Raw genomic sequence first — 12,604 nt, 5'->3', positions numbered from 1 at the left:
AAAAAAAAAAAAAAAAAAAAAAAAAAAAAAGTCACACACTTCTCTCCAGGATCAGAGGTTACAGTGATGAAAGTCTCTCTACAAATCAAGTCTGGTTAAAACCTGTCCCCACTTTCAACCTTCAGGGCCCACAAGGAGAAATCTGAGCTACTAAGTCTGGTAGAGAAGGTGCCATCTCCCATAACCCACAGCACCCCAGCATTGTTGCAGCCCAGCAAAACCAAACTCCTTGCAAAGTTTTGAGGCACATTTTCTAAATCTCATCTTTGAATTCATTATTGATTTCCTCATTATATGTTCTAACTTTGGCCCACCTATGGAGTAGAAATAAGTTATAAAATTATTCCTATTATAACTTATAAGTTATAAAAATCTCTCTTGTAAAATTGCCCTGCAAGAAAGAGGCCATTCCTGGATTTAATGCTACCTATCACTGCAGAAGTCCTGTCTTTATTCTCAGTATAGGATTTACAACAAATTGAAGGGAAAAATTACTTACATGTACCTTTGTGCCTCTCCGCCTTCCCATAAAATGGGAAGAACTCTAGATTTCAAATACTGAAGATGATATTACATATATTGAGTTTGGGTCACAACTAACACTTACCCCTATTCTTCCTGTTCTGAATAGTCCAAAGAGTTTGCAGTGATATTATCTTCAAACATCCCAAATAAATGTATTAATAAGAATAGATTCGCTGTGATTGACAGAACACCCAAAATAACAAAGGCTTAAATAAACAAGAGAAAAATAGATTTCTCTCTCCCATATATAAGAAGTCTGGAGACAGACTTCTAGGGCTGTGTAGTGGCTTCCTGCAGCATCTCAAAGCATCTTAAGATTGAAAATAGTCATTGAACTAAAAGATTGGTAAATTTTCCTCTACCTGACTTTGGCCTGGCCAGTTTTTCAAAAATCTCATTTCTGAAGGCTCACACAGTCTTGGACACTTGTGAACTCTTCATGCTAAAGGGAGCTTAAGGTGGAAGAAAAAGTGGACTTATCTTTTCTCTGAATACATTTTGCCCATATACAACCCACAGGCCATTTTAGGAGTGTTATGGCCTGTACATAACGCCATGCATTTCCCTTATTGCTAAAAATTCTTGGTTTTTTAATCCTCCAGATTCCCTCTATTAAACCTATTTTATCCTCTAGTGACCTTTACTTGGGATTAAAGAGGAGGTAAATGGGACTGTAAATTGAAGGATGGAGAAAAGGTTTCGTTGTATGTTTAATGATTACATGAAAAAATTTTTCACAGTATGATATCATTTTTCTAGCAAAGTTTTTTGGATATAAGTGATGATACATAACTTTTTCTTCCATGTGACTAGTTCTAGTCATTCTTTGTCTCCATAATAAGAATCTATAATCAAATAAAGCAAACAAAAGTCTGAAGTCACTTTAAGGACAAAATTATAAATCAATGCTAATTGCAATGTTGGAGTTTAAATATATGAAGTAAAAAATTATCTACATTAGCTGTAGTGCAATTTGCCCTCCAAATCCTTATTCAGGGAATACAATCCTACATATCTCTCTTAATATTATAGATCCTATTGGCAAGGTAAACTCCTGGACAGCATACCTTACCAAAAATGAGAATGGATTTTGTTCATGTATATTAGCTTACCAATTGTTACCCCATCCTGGCGGGCACGGTGGCTCATGCCTATAATCTAGCACTTTGGGAGGCTGAGGTGGGCGGATCACCTGAGGTCAGGAGTTTGAGACCAGCCTGGCCAAGATGAAGAAACCCCGTGTCTACTAAAAATATAAAAATTAGCCAGGCGTGGTGGTGCATGCCTATAGTCCCAGGTACTCGGGAGGCTAAGGCAGGAGAATTACTTGAACTGAGGAGGCAGAGGTTGCAGTGAGCTGAGATCATGCTACTGCACTCCAGCCTGGGTGACAGAGCAAGACTCTGTCTCAAAAAAAAAAAAAAAAATTGTTACCCCATCCCACCAGCTGAAAAAGGACATATACCTGTTCAAACATTACTATGTATTTCATTCTTGTTTTTACAGAATCACACTTCATTACCTTCAAGTGGAGGCTTGCCTGTGGCTGCAGCTGTAGAGCAAGAGGGGCCTCACACACCACACAGATGGGTGTGTTCATGGGCACCAAGCTTCTGCATTCTGCACATAAGCCCATCTGCACAAGGAAAAGGTCCAGTTTATCTTGCATGTAAAAACTGAAGGTATGAATAGATCTTAGAATGTAAAGTTTGTCTACGGCCATACCACCCTGAACATTCCCGATCTCATCTGATCTCAAAACCTAGGCAGGTCAGCCTTGGTTAGTACTTGGTGGAAGAATGTAAAGTTTGATTTGCTTTTGTAAAACAATTTTTAAATAATTACCTTTATGATGGATATGCCAATTACTCTGATTTGACCACTACACATGATTTGTATCAAATAACACTATGTACCCCATAAATATGTACAATTATTATGTGCCAATTAAAAAGTAAATAATAGAAAGTAAAATAACAACAATTACATTTCTTATTATTTTATTCCTATTAAGAGTAAAAACATGTTCAGTATAGAAAAGAGAGATGTTAAAAAAAAAGAAAAATATCCACAGGAAATTAATTTGTAGCATGATGGAATAAGGAGGTCTATAAATACTCTTCCCCAAAAGGATTCACAGGCCGGGCATGGTGGCTCACGCCTGTAATCCCAACACTTTGGGAGGCCGAGGTGGGTGGAACATCTGAGGTCAGGAGTTCGAGACCAGCCTGGCCAACATAGTGAAACCCCAGCTCTACTAAAAATACAAAAATTAGCCAGGTGTAGTGGTGGGCGCTTATAATCCCAGCTACTTGGGAAGCTGAGGCAAGAGAATCGCTTGAAGCCAGGAGGCAGATGTTGCAGTGAGCCGAGATCGCGTCACTGCACTCCAGCCTGGGTGACAAGAGTGAGGCTCCTGCTCAAAAAAAAAAAGCAATCACACAGTCAGTCAATGCTGTCAAAAAGTAACCACTTCAGCACCCTTAAAGTCATTGAAAGGCAGATAACAAACTGAGAAGTTCCTGAAAATGACTGAACTGCAGAAAAGAACACTAAGCTCTGGTTGGTTGTTCCCTGGGCTGCCCCCCAACCCCCAACTCTGTCAGTGTGGTAGCTCCACCAGGGCAGGGCAGGCTGTGAAAACCAGGAGTTTTGTGGCTGCTGATGGGCAGGGATCACTGCTTGATTTGGAGCACTGTTAAGGTGACGATTTTGGTGGCAAGCAAACAAGGAAGACGAGTGGTGCCCTAGTCTGAGATAATTAGCCTGTTTGGGGTAATCGATGCACTGAGTGGCAAACTGGCCAAGGATTTAACATGGAGTTCCAGGATGTAATTCAATGATAGGGGCTTGATAGCTCTCCATATAGCCTTAGCTGACTGGAGGCTATGCACATAAGCAGTATAAACCAGAGTAGGCCCAAGCCACCCACACAGCCCTGGCTGACGGGAACTGCACATAGAGAACTGCAAGGGAGCTCAGCATAGAGTAAAAGCTGGGGCTGGAAAACAGCCTTAAGTTTGAATGTTACCCATCCAACACACAGATCCATCAGCAGAGAGTGGAGGCCTGCCTGGCTGGAGCTGCCTGTGCACAATCTCTGGCCAATTGAACACTAAGATATCTGACCCAAAGGCAACATCAGGCTTAAATATAAGAGAAAGAAAAAGCTGCTGCTCTACTATTTCACACACAATCTCTGGTCAATTGAACACTAAGATATGCTGACCCAAAGGTAACATCAGGCTTAACTATAAGAGAAAGAAAAAGCTGCTGCTCTACTATTTACAATAGCAAAGTCTTGGAGCCAACCCAAATGCCCATCAATGACAGACTGGATAAAGAAAATGTGGCACATATGCACCATGGAATACTATGCAGCCATAAAAAAAGAATGAGTGCATGTCCATTGCAGGGCATGGATGAAGCTGGAAGCCATCATTCTCATCAAACTAACACAGGAACAGAAAACCAAACACTGCATGTTATTCACTCATAAGTGGGAGTTGAACATGAGAACACTATTGACACAGGGAGGGGAACATCACACACTGGGGTCTGGTCGGGGGTGGGAAGGCAGGAGAGAGAAGAGCATTAGGACAGATATCTAAGCAATATGGGCTTAAAACCTAGATGATGGGTTGATAGGCTGCAGCAAACCACACATGGCACATGTACACCTATGTAACAAACCTGCATGTTCTGTACATGTATCCCATTAAAAAAAAAAAAAAAAAGCTGTTGCTCTGTCTATGGAGTAGCCATTCTTTTGTTTCTTTACTTCTCTAATTAAGAAACAAACAAATGGCCGGGCGCGGTGGCTCAAGCCTGTAATCCCAGCACTTTGGGAGGCCGAGACGGGCGGATCACGAGGTCAGGAGATGGAGACCATCCTGGCTAACACGGTGAAACTCCGTCTCTAATAAAAATAAATACAAAAAACTAGCCGGGCGAGGTGGCGGGCACTTGTAGTCCCAGCTACTCGGGAGGCTGAGGCAGGAGAATGGCGTGAACCCGGGAGGCGGAGCTTGCAGTGAGCTGAGATCCGGCCACTGCACTCCAGCCTGGGCGACAGAGCGAGACTCCGTCTCAAACAAACAAACAAACAAACAAACAAAAAGCCTGACACTAGTGGCCATGCATTGCAGGGGAGACAGACATTAAAGATTTAATCCAAGTAAATAAAACAACAACCCTCGGGGAAAAAAGTCAGAATCCAGAGTTGCTAGAATATACTACCTGAAGTAGTCAAGAAAAAAATTATGAGACATGCAAAAAAGTAAGTGACCTACACTCAGGGGAAAATAGTCAATAGTCCACAGAAATGATCTCTGAGTGCCTTTAGATGCTGGATTTAGTAGCCAAAGATTTCAAAACAGCTATTTTTTAAAAATCTTCAAAGAACTAAAGGAAACTCCACTTGATAAAAATTAAAGTATGATGACAATGATCTGACTGGTAGGGAAGCTCAATAGAGAGACAGAAATTTTTTTTTTTTTTTTTTTTTAAAGAATTAAGTCAAAGCCTAGGGTTGAAAAGTAAAGTAACTGAAATTTTAAAAATTGCCAGAGGGACTCAACAGCAGATTGGAAAACAGAAGAAAGAATCAGTGAACTTGAACAAATAGCTCAACAGAAATTATCTAATCTGAAAAACAGAGAAAAAAGACTGAAGAAAATAAGCAGAACATCAAAAACCTATGGGACAAAATCAAGCACAGCAACATATGTATAAGAGAGAGAAAGGAACAGAAAAAGAATGGAAGAAACAATGGCCAATATTTCCCATATTGGAGGAAAACCAATATTCAGCAGATCCAATAAGCTCAATCAATCCCAAGAAAGACAAACACAAAGAGACCCACACCTAAACACATTATAATCAGACTGTTGAAGGTCAAAGACAGAGAAAATATTGAAAGTAGCAAGAGAAAAAAACTGCATCAAAAACGATGGCGGGCACAAGGCAGTAGAATGACAAATTCAAAGAGCTGAAAGAGAAAATAATTGCTAAACCAGAATTACATCTGTAGCAAACCATCCTTCAAAAATGAAGGCAAAATAAACATTCTGACGTACGCAAAGACAGAGAGAAATGGCTAGCAGAGGGAAATGGCTAGCAGACATGCCTTACAAGAAAAGCTGAAAGAAGTTCTTCAGGCTGAAAGGAAATGACACAAGATGATCACTTGAGTTCCCAGGAAGAAGTGAGGAGACCAGATATAATAAATATGAGGGCAGATATAAATGACTCCATACACCTTTTATCTCATCTCCTTTAAATGACATAAGATTGTGTAACATTGCATTTTTCAGTTCATAACAAATATAGATGCAATATTTATGGTTATTACATAAAAGATAAAGAAAGGAAGAGGATACTTAAGCAATGTTAAGAAAGAAAGGGGCCAGGCGCGATGGCTCACACTTGTAATCCCAGCACTTTCGGAGGCCAAGGCAGGCGGATCACTTGAGGTCAGGAGTTCAAGACCAGCCTGGCCAATATGGTGAAACCCCATCTCTATGAAAAATACAAAAAGTAGCTGGGCATAGTGGTGCACACCTGTAATCCCAGCAACTCAGGAGGCTGAGATAGGAGAATCACTTGAACCCAGGAGGCAGAGGTTGCAGTGAACCGAGATTGTGCCACTGCACTCACTCCAGCCTGGATGACAGAGGGAGACTCTGTCTGAAAAAAAAAAGAAAAGAAAAGAAAAGAATAAGAAAGAAAGGAAGAAAGGGGAAAGGAGTGAAATTTCTATATTTTAGTAGAATTGAGTTAAATTATTGTAAACTGGACTGTGATACAACCCATCTCCCATGACATGGTTATTATGTATTACATGCCTATATCAAACACCTCATGTACCCATAAATATATACACCGACGATGTATCCACAAAAATTAAAAATCAAAATTAAATAAAATAGAATGTGATAAACTGAGGTCCATATTGTAATTTGTAGAGCTTAAGATAACTTTAAAAATAACAAAAAAGTCAACAGAAGCATTAAAATGGTACACTAAAAGCAACACAAAAGAAATAACACAAAAGGCCGGGCGCGGTGGCTCAAGCCTGTAATCCCAGCACTTTGGGAGGCCGAAGCGGGTGGATCACGAGGTCAGGAGATCGAGAGACCATCCTGGCTAACACAGTGAAACCCCGTCTCTACTGAAAATACAAAAAAATTGGCTGGGCGTGGTGGCTGGTGCTTCTAGTCCCAGCTACTCGGGAGGCTGAGGCAGGAGAATGGCTAGAACCTGGGAGGCGGAGCTTGCAGTGAGCTGAGATCCTGCCACTGCACTCCAGCCTGGGAAACAGAGCAAGACTCCGTCTCAAAAGAAAAAAAAAAAAAGAAAGAAAGAAATAACACAAAAGAAAGTAGTAAAGGAGGGAAAAGGGAACAAAAAAGACATGATACAAATAGCAAATAGCAAAATGGCATATGTAAATTTAACCACATGAGTAATGATATTAAATAGGAATTGACTAAACATCACATTCAAAAGGCAAGGTTACTCAGAATGGATAAAAAAGCAAGGCCCAGTTACATGCTGTCTACTAGAAACACACCTTAAATTCAAAGACACAAATAGATTGAAAGTAAAAGCATAGAAAAGGCTTTACAATGCAAATAGTAACCATAAAAGAGTTAGAGTAGCTACATAAATATCAGAGAATAAAGGACTTTAAGACAAGAAATATTAGCATAGACAAAGAGAGACATTTCTTGATGATGATAAGATCAATAGTCAGGAAGATAGAGCAATTGTAAGTGTATATGAATGTATTAGTCTGTTCAGGCTGCAGTAACAAAATACCATAAAGTGGGTGGCTTGTAAACAACAGAAATTTATTTATCAGAGTTTTGGAGGCTGGGAAGTCCAAGATCAGGGTACCAGCAAATTCAGTATCAGGTGAGGGCTTGCCCTCTGCTTCGTAGATGGTGCCTTCTAGCTGTGTCTTCACACGGTGGAAGGCAAACAAGCTCCTTTGGGCCTCTCTTATGAGGGCACTAATCCCATTCATAAGGCGTTCATCATCACGACCTAACTACCTCTCAAAAACCCAACCTTCTAACACCATCACCTTGGGGGTCAGGATTTCAACATATGAATTTTGGGCAAGGCACAAAGATTCAATCCATAGCATGGACATAACAACAAACCCCAAAATACATGAAGCAAAAACTACAAGTCAGAGTTGAGGTTAAGACTCCATCTATCACCTGAGCACCTAAACTCCCAGCTTTACTGGGGGACCACAGTCGTGTTTTGAATCTCCAAGAATTAGCGTGAATTTAGAGCCAATATCTAGAAATTCCCCAAAGATTTGGGCATTTCTTTTTCCCTAATGCACAGTCACTCAATTGAAAGCAACAAGTCCCCTTGGAGAAACATTCAAGGAAGACTTATGATATGTACTTGCAAAGCTCCAGGGTCCTTCCCTAAGGAGACCCAGTCTCCCCTTCAATCAAGAGACTGAATTTGTGAACTGACTTATGTCTGGAAATTGGGTGAGAAATTTGGTTGCTCCAATGCAGTGGCTCAAGTCAGTTTTTAGCTAAATGACCTAGTATTTTTCAATTATATAGACCAGGCAATACACTAGGAGGCTGCCCATCTATCATTCCTAGGAATGCCATGTCAGATTCCTCTTGCTAAAACATCATTGCTGTCCTTGTCTTTGGCAGTTAAGTGCTGCCACTTGACTTCTGCCACTCTGGGATCTCACTAGCTCCAGTGAGATCGGGGAGCCCATCCAAATAGCATCCCCCATGATCATATCTGGCCTACGAAGGAAAGCAGTCACAGAACTTTTTAAGGATGCAACTGCTCCTGTCACTAAGGTATTCCTTGATATCTTAGTGATGGAAGTGTCTTCTGGGCCTTCTTGTGAAACGTAGGTAAGAGTCAGGGATGCAGGACACACGTATCAACCCCACTCCAACTTTCCTATTTGCCCAGGTCTCTGTATTCCCTGCTCCACATGATGCTGGGTGTTAGGGACTAAACTGTGCCCCCCAGAATTCATTATATTGAAGCCCCAGCTCCCAATGTGATTGAATTTGAGACAGGTCCTTTAAGGAGGTAATTAAGGTTAAATGAGGTCATTATAGGGGGACTTTGATCCAATACAACTGATGTCTTTATAAGAAGAGGAAGAGACACCAGGGATGTGTGCCCAGAGGAAAGGCCAAGTAAGGACCCATCAGGAAGGCAGCCATCTGAAAGCCGAGGAGAGAGGCCTCACCAGAAACCAAACCTGCTGGCACCTTGATCTTAAACTTCCAGCCTGCAGAACCGTGAGGAAATAAATTTCTGTTCTTTAAGCCACACAGTCTGTGGGGTTTTGCTGTGGCAACCTTAGCAAACTAATATACCTGGGAAAGTTCTGGTATCCCAATCTCATTAAACACGGGCCACTACTGAGGTCAAGCTTTAGGCAGTCAACCAGGCAAGCTGTTAGAGCCACCGCAGCTGCATTACCTAACACATTAAACCCAGAATCTCTATAAGGTATGCACAATGAATTTATACCAATTTCAAGTCATATTGTCTTCATTTAAAATCTAGTCCCACACTTATTCCCCAAGACTCTGCCACTATATATTAGTACAATCTTCCTCTTCTTTGTGTGTGTAAGTTATTTCCTCCTGGATCACAGTGTGCACCTGTCCTCCTGTAGCATGATGGGCTGGGTCCCTAGAATGCAACAGGTGGTTGTGATGGGTTTACACCACCCACAACCACCTGTGAGGAGAATAAACATCCCTTTTCAAGCCATCTGCCCAGGTGAGGTTATCACAAACATTTCAAGCAAATGAAGGCTGGTATCCTCAGACAGAAGGGCATCCTCAGACATAAGGGCAAACAAACTACATCCATTGGCCAAGAGGCACAGATGACAAGGGTACCACACTGTCAGTTTCATCTGGGTCCCACCTGCCATCTCTGAGCTTCAGGATCCCATCCTTTCCCAATTAATGGCCTAACTTTCACATAAGAAATCTGGTGATCATGTGAATTTAACAGGCATTATAAGTCCCCAACATACACAATCTAATTTTTTGTTTGATTTTCATCAATATAACCCCAGAGCTACAAGAAATATATTATTTTAGGCTGTCATAGGAGCTCTCTGGTTCCTGTACCATGACTTAACAATCCTGAGCTTGTCGTTTTCTTTCTGGAAAGCTCCCATGGACTCAGGAGAATACATCCTCCACTATAGTTTTTGTAGTCATTGTCACTGCCATAGAGTCAAGTGAAGCAGCTACTTGGCCACTCAAGACACTTGCTTCAGTTGGCACTTCATCACAATCAGCCACAGGTGACAGCCTGATTAACTGTGATGCCCCCGCATGCTATGGATCACCAGTGTCCCATTTCCCATTGGCAAGGAGCTCGGCACTGTTCCCAGGCAAAGGACAAGACCAAACCACTTCCAAAATCCCATTTGCAGGTTTATTTCCTGGGACCAATCCTGGTACCAATTCTGTATCACAGTCCAATCAGGAGATAGAAACCACAAGTAATTTGAACAGGAAGAATTCATATAATTTTTAACTGGTAGCCAGGGATTAAATACTAATGGGTAAAGCAGATTCTACATATACAGAAATTCCAAACATAGGAAGGATCCCCTACCTCTGTGGCTGAGACAGACAGCCTAAGGAGGAACAAATTTGGAAGAGGCACTTACTTTGCCCCATACCCAAGGCCGAAATCAGACTTCATTGAATTGAGTGTGGTTGTCACCCACTGGATGGCAGAGAAGTTCACTGAGGTGACACAGATCACAGCCCGCAAGGAAAAAGCCGTCCGCTGGGATCCAGTGAAACTCATTAGGAACTCCCCATCCAGGAAACTGGCAGAACATGTTGGGAAGTCAGATACAGAGATGCTGCTGGAACTTGCTGGAAAGTTGCTACTGGGATGCCCCAGAGACTATCTGGGAAGCTGGTTGGGGTGCCAGTGGAACCCACTGAGAAGCATCCACCGGACAACACTGAAATTCACAGGGTTCAGCATGTCCTACAGGTTAGCTCACATCACAAGGGCAAAAAGAGGGGAAAGCACGCACCTCTGCATCTCTTTACTGAGACTCTCTGAGAGTCTTGGGTCTAGGTAGGATCCTGCCCCTTTGAATCCTAGAAGCGCAGCTCAGAGCAGGATACAGTAAGTACTCGATAAATGGTTGTTAGTTTAAATTACAAAGCTGTTATATATTATGGCCTATTGTTGCACTAATAGAAATATAATGGGGGGGGCAATCTAGGTGTTTTAAAGTTCATCATGTTAAACATTTATAATCACCAATAACCTTTCCTCCCTGTAAAAATGAAGTTAGTTGTGAAAATCCCTTTCCAGGCAAGTAGAAAATAATTTTGGTATTACACCAATTAGTATAAACAGAGAAAAAATCAAACCAATGGGACTTGTTCATATTTTGTTTTCTGTATCATCTTATTTCACTAACACATTTAGTCCAGAATCTCTACAAGCTGCACACATATCAATGAATCTGGCCCAATTTGGTGTTAGAGTCTGTTTTTATTTAAAATCGACTCCCACACTTATTCCCTAAGATTCTGCCATTATATATTAGCAAAATCTTTAAGGAGTTTAAAATGTATCACTGAAGTAAATTAAATTAACTTCTACAAAAATCTTGAGCAATATATTAGAAGAATATTAAAATAGCCATTTAATACCTGACCCCTTGCTTGAGGCATAACTCGAATCTAAAACTCTGGACTTGGAACTCACTCAATTAGTAACTTTTCTTAGTAACTATCTTTTAAAATTGTAATTTTCACTCAATATCACAGATCTCTTTATTTCATTGTCATCCCTTTATTCCGAGTCCAAAAAAAAAATCCCCAAAATATCAAGTGCTTAAAAGATGAACACATTTTGGTGAAGGATTTAATTTTTAGCAAGCCAAGTATGTTTTTTAACTATCTACAAAATTAGTAGTGAGATAATATCAATTATTTTCTACCCTTAACCAGCCAAAGCTTTTACATTTCAATACATAGATCAATCTATAGGTTCTTTGGACAGAATGATGCATCTTATGGATATATAGATATATAGAGACACAAATTGGTACTTCTCTTCATTTATTTCTAGAATATATTTCCTCATTATACCCAGAATATGAGCGGAGCTATCAAATGAGTAGGAAATATTTATTTATCCATGCATGCCTCATTAAAACAATAAGATTCTAATCTTTTTTGAGCCTGTGCTTCTGGCAGGTCACACAAAAGACACAGCATTGCAAATAAGTTTTTCCATGCGTAAGTAGGAGCGTGTAAGAGTTCAATCAGCCAGTAATTCTTCAACAAGTATTTATATGTGCGGTTCATGTGTACTAAGCACTGTGTTACTACTGCAAATAAAGATCAGATCAGCCAATGAAAGATGTTTTTGATAATTCTGCTGCTCACCTGAGCTCCTTCCGGGGGTGGGAGACGACAGCCAAATATGGGTGGGACAGGAGAGCCACATTCTTGACAGAAGCGAGCAAAGGGATCTGATGGGCGGGGGGCAAGGCAGTGGGCACACCTACAACAAAACAGGTTCCCGATTGGCCATGTTCTGCTGGGTCCACATTAGGAAGACTGACAAAAATCTAAAAGCGTTCAAACACTTCTAAACACAAAACAAAAGCAGACTGCTCTCAATGGCTATGGAACAAGTTCAAGACAGGAAATACTTCTCTAGGTCATTTTACTTGAATAGTGGCCTTGCAGCTGGACCCTCTGGTGCCCTTTCCGTGTAGGCCAAGTCCATTTAACTTCATGATTGTAGCAAGAAGTCTATCGGCAGCCTTGACTCCACTTCTTGCTCAGGCTCTGGCTTGTCCTGTCACATTGGATTTGATGTGTATGAGGGTGAGCCCTGGGTATTCCAGTAATTTTTACATTATGCTTTTCTGACTTCCTGCCATTGAGCCCAGTCTCAGGGACAGGACTTCTTGCCTGTGCATCAGACCTATCCTTTCTCTTTGCCCACTTTAGCTTAGAGTCCTCAGGCCCTGCCCCAGCAGCATCTTGCCCCATTTCTT

General features: G+C 41.1%; 1 protein-coding gene across 1 annotated transcript in view; it reads right to left on the bottom strand.

Annotated features, from left to right (window-relative positions):
• Positions 1 to 12,604, bottom strand: part of DZANK1 (double zinc ribbon and ankyrin repeat domains 1) — an 89,965-nt gene that overhangs the window by 48,877 nt on the left and 28,484 nt on the right. Inside the window, exons 8-9 of the mRNA XM_017863708.1 lie at positions 11,985 to 12,102; positions 2,048 to 2,161 (exon numbers count right to left, since the gene is read on the bottom strand). Coding sequence (XP_017719197.1) covers positions 2,048 to 2,161; positions 11,985 to 12,102 — 232 coding nt within the window. The remainder of the gene's footprint in view (positions 1 to 2,047; positions 2,162 to 11,984; positions 12,103 to 12,604) is intronic.

The sequence above is a fragment of the Rhinopithecus bieti genome, unplaced genomic scaffold (assembly GCF_001698545.2).
Source record: "Rhinopithecus bieti isolate Rb0 unplaced genomic scaffold, ASM169854v2 scaffold_72481, whole genome shotgun sequence".
NCBI classification, from domain to species: Eukaryota; Metazoa; Chordata; class Mammalia; order Primates; family Cercopithecidae; genus Rhinopithecus; species Rhinopithecus bieti.
This window is presented reverse-complemented; position numbering and strand designations above follow the sequence as displayed.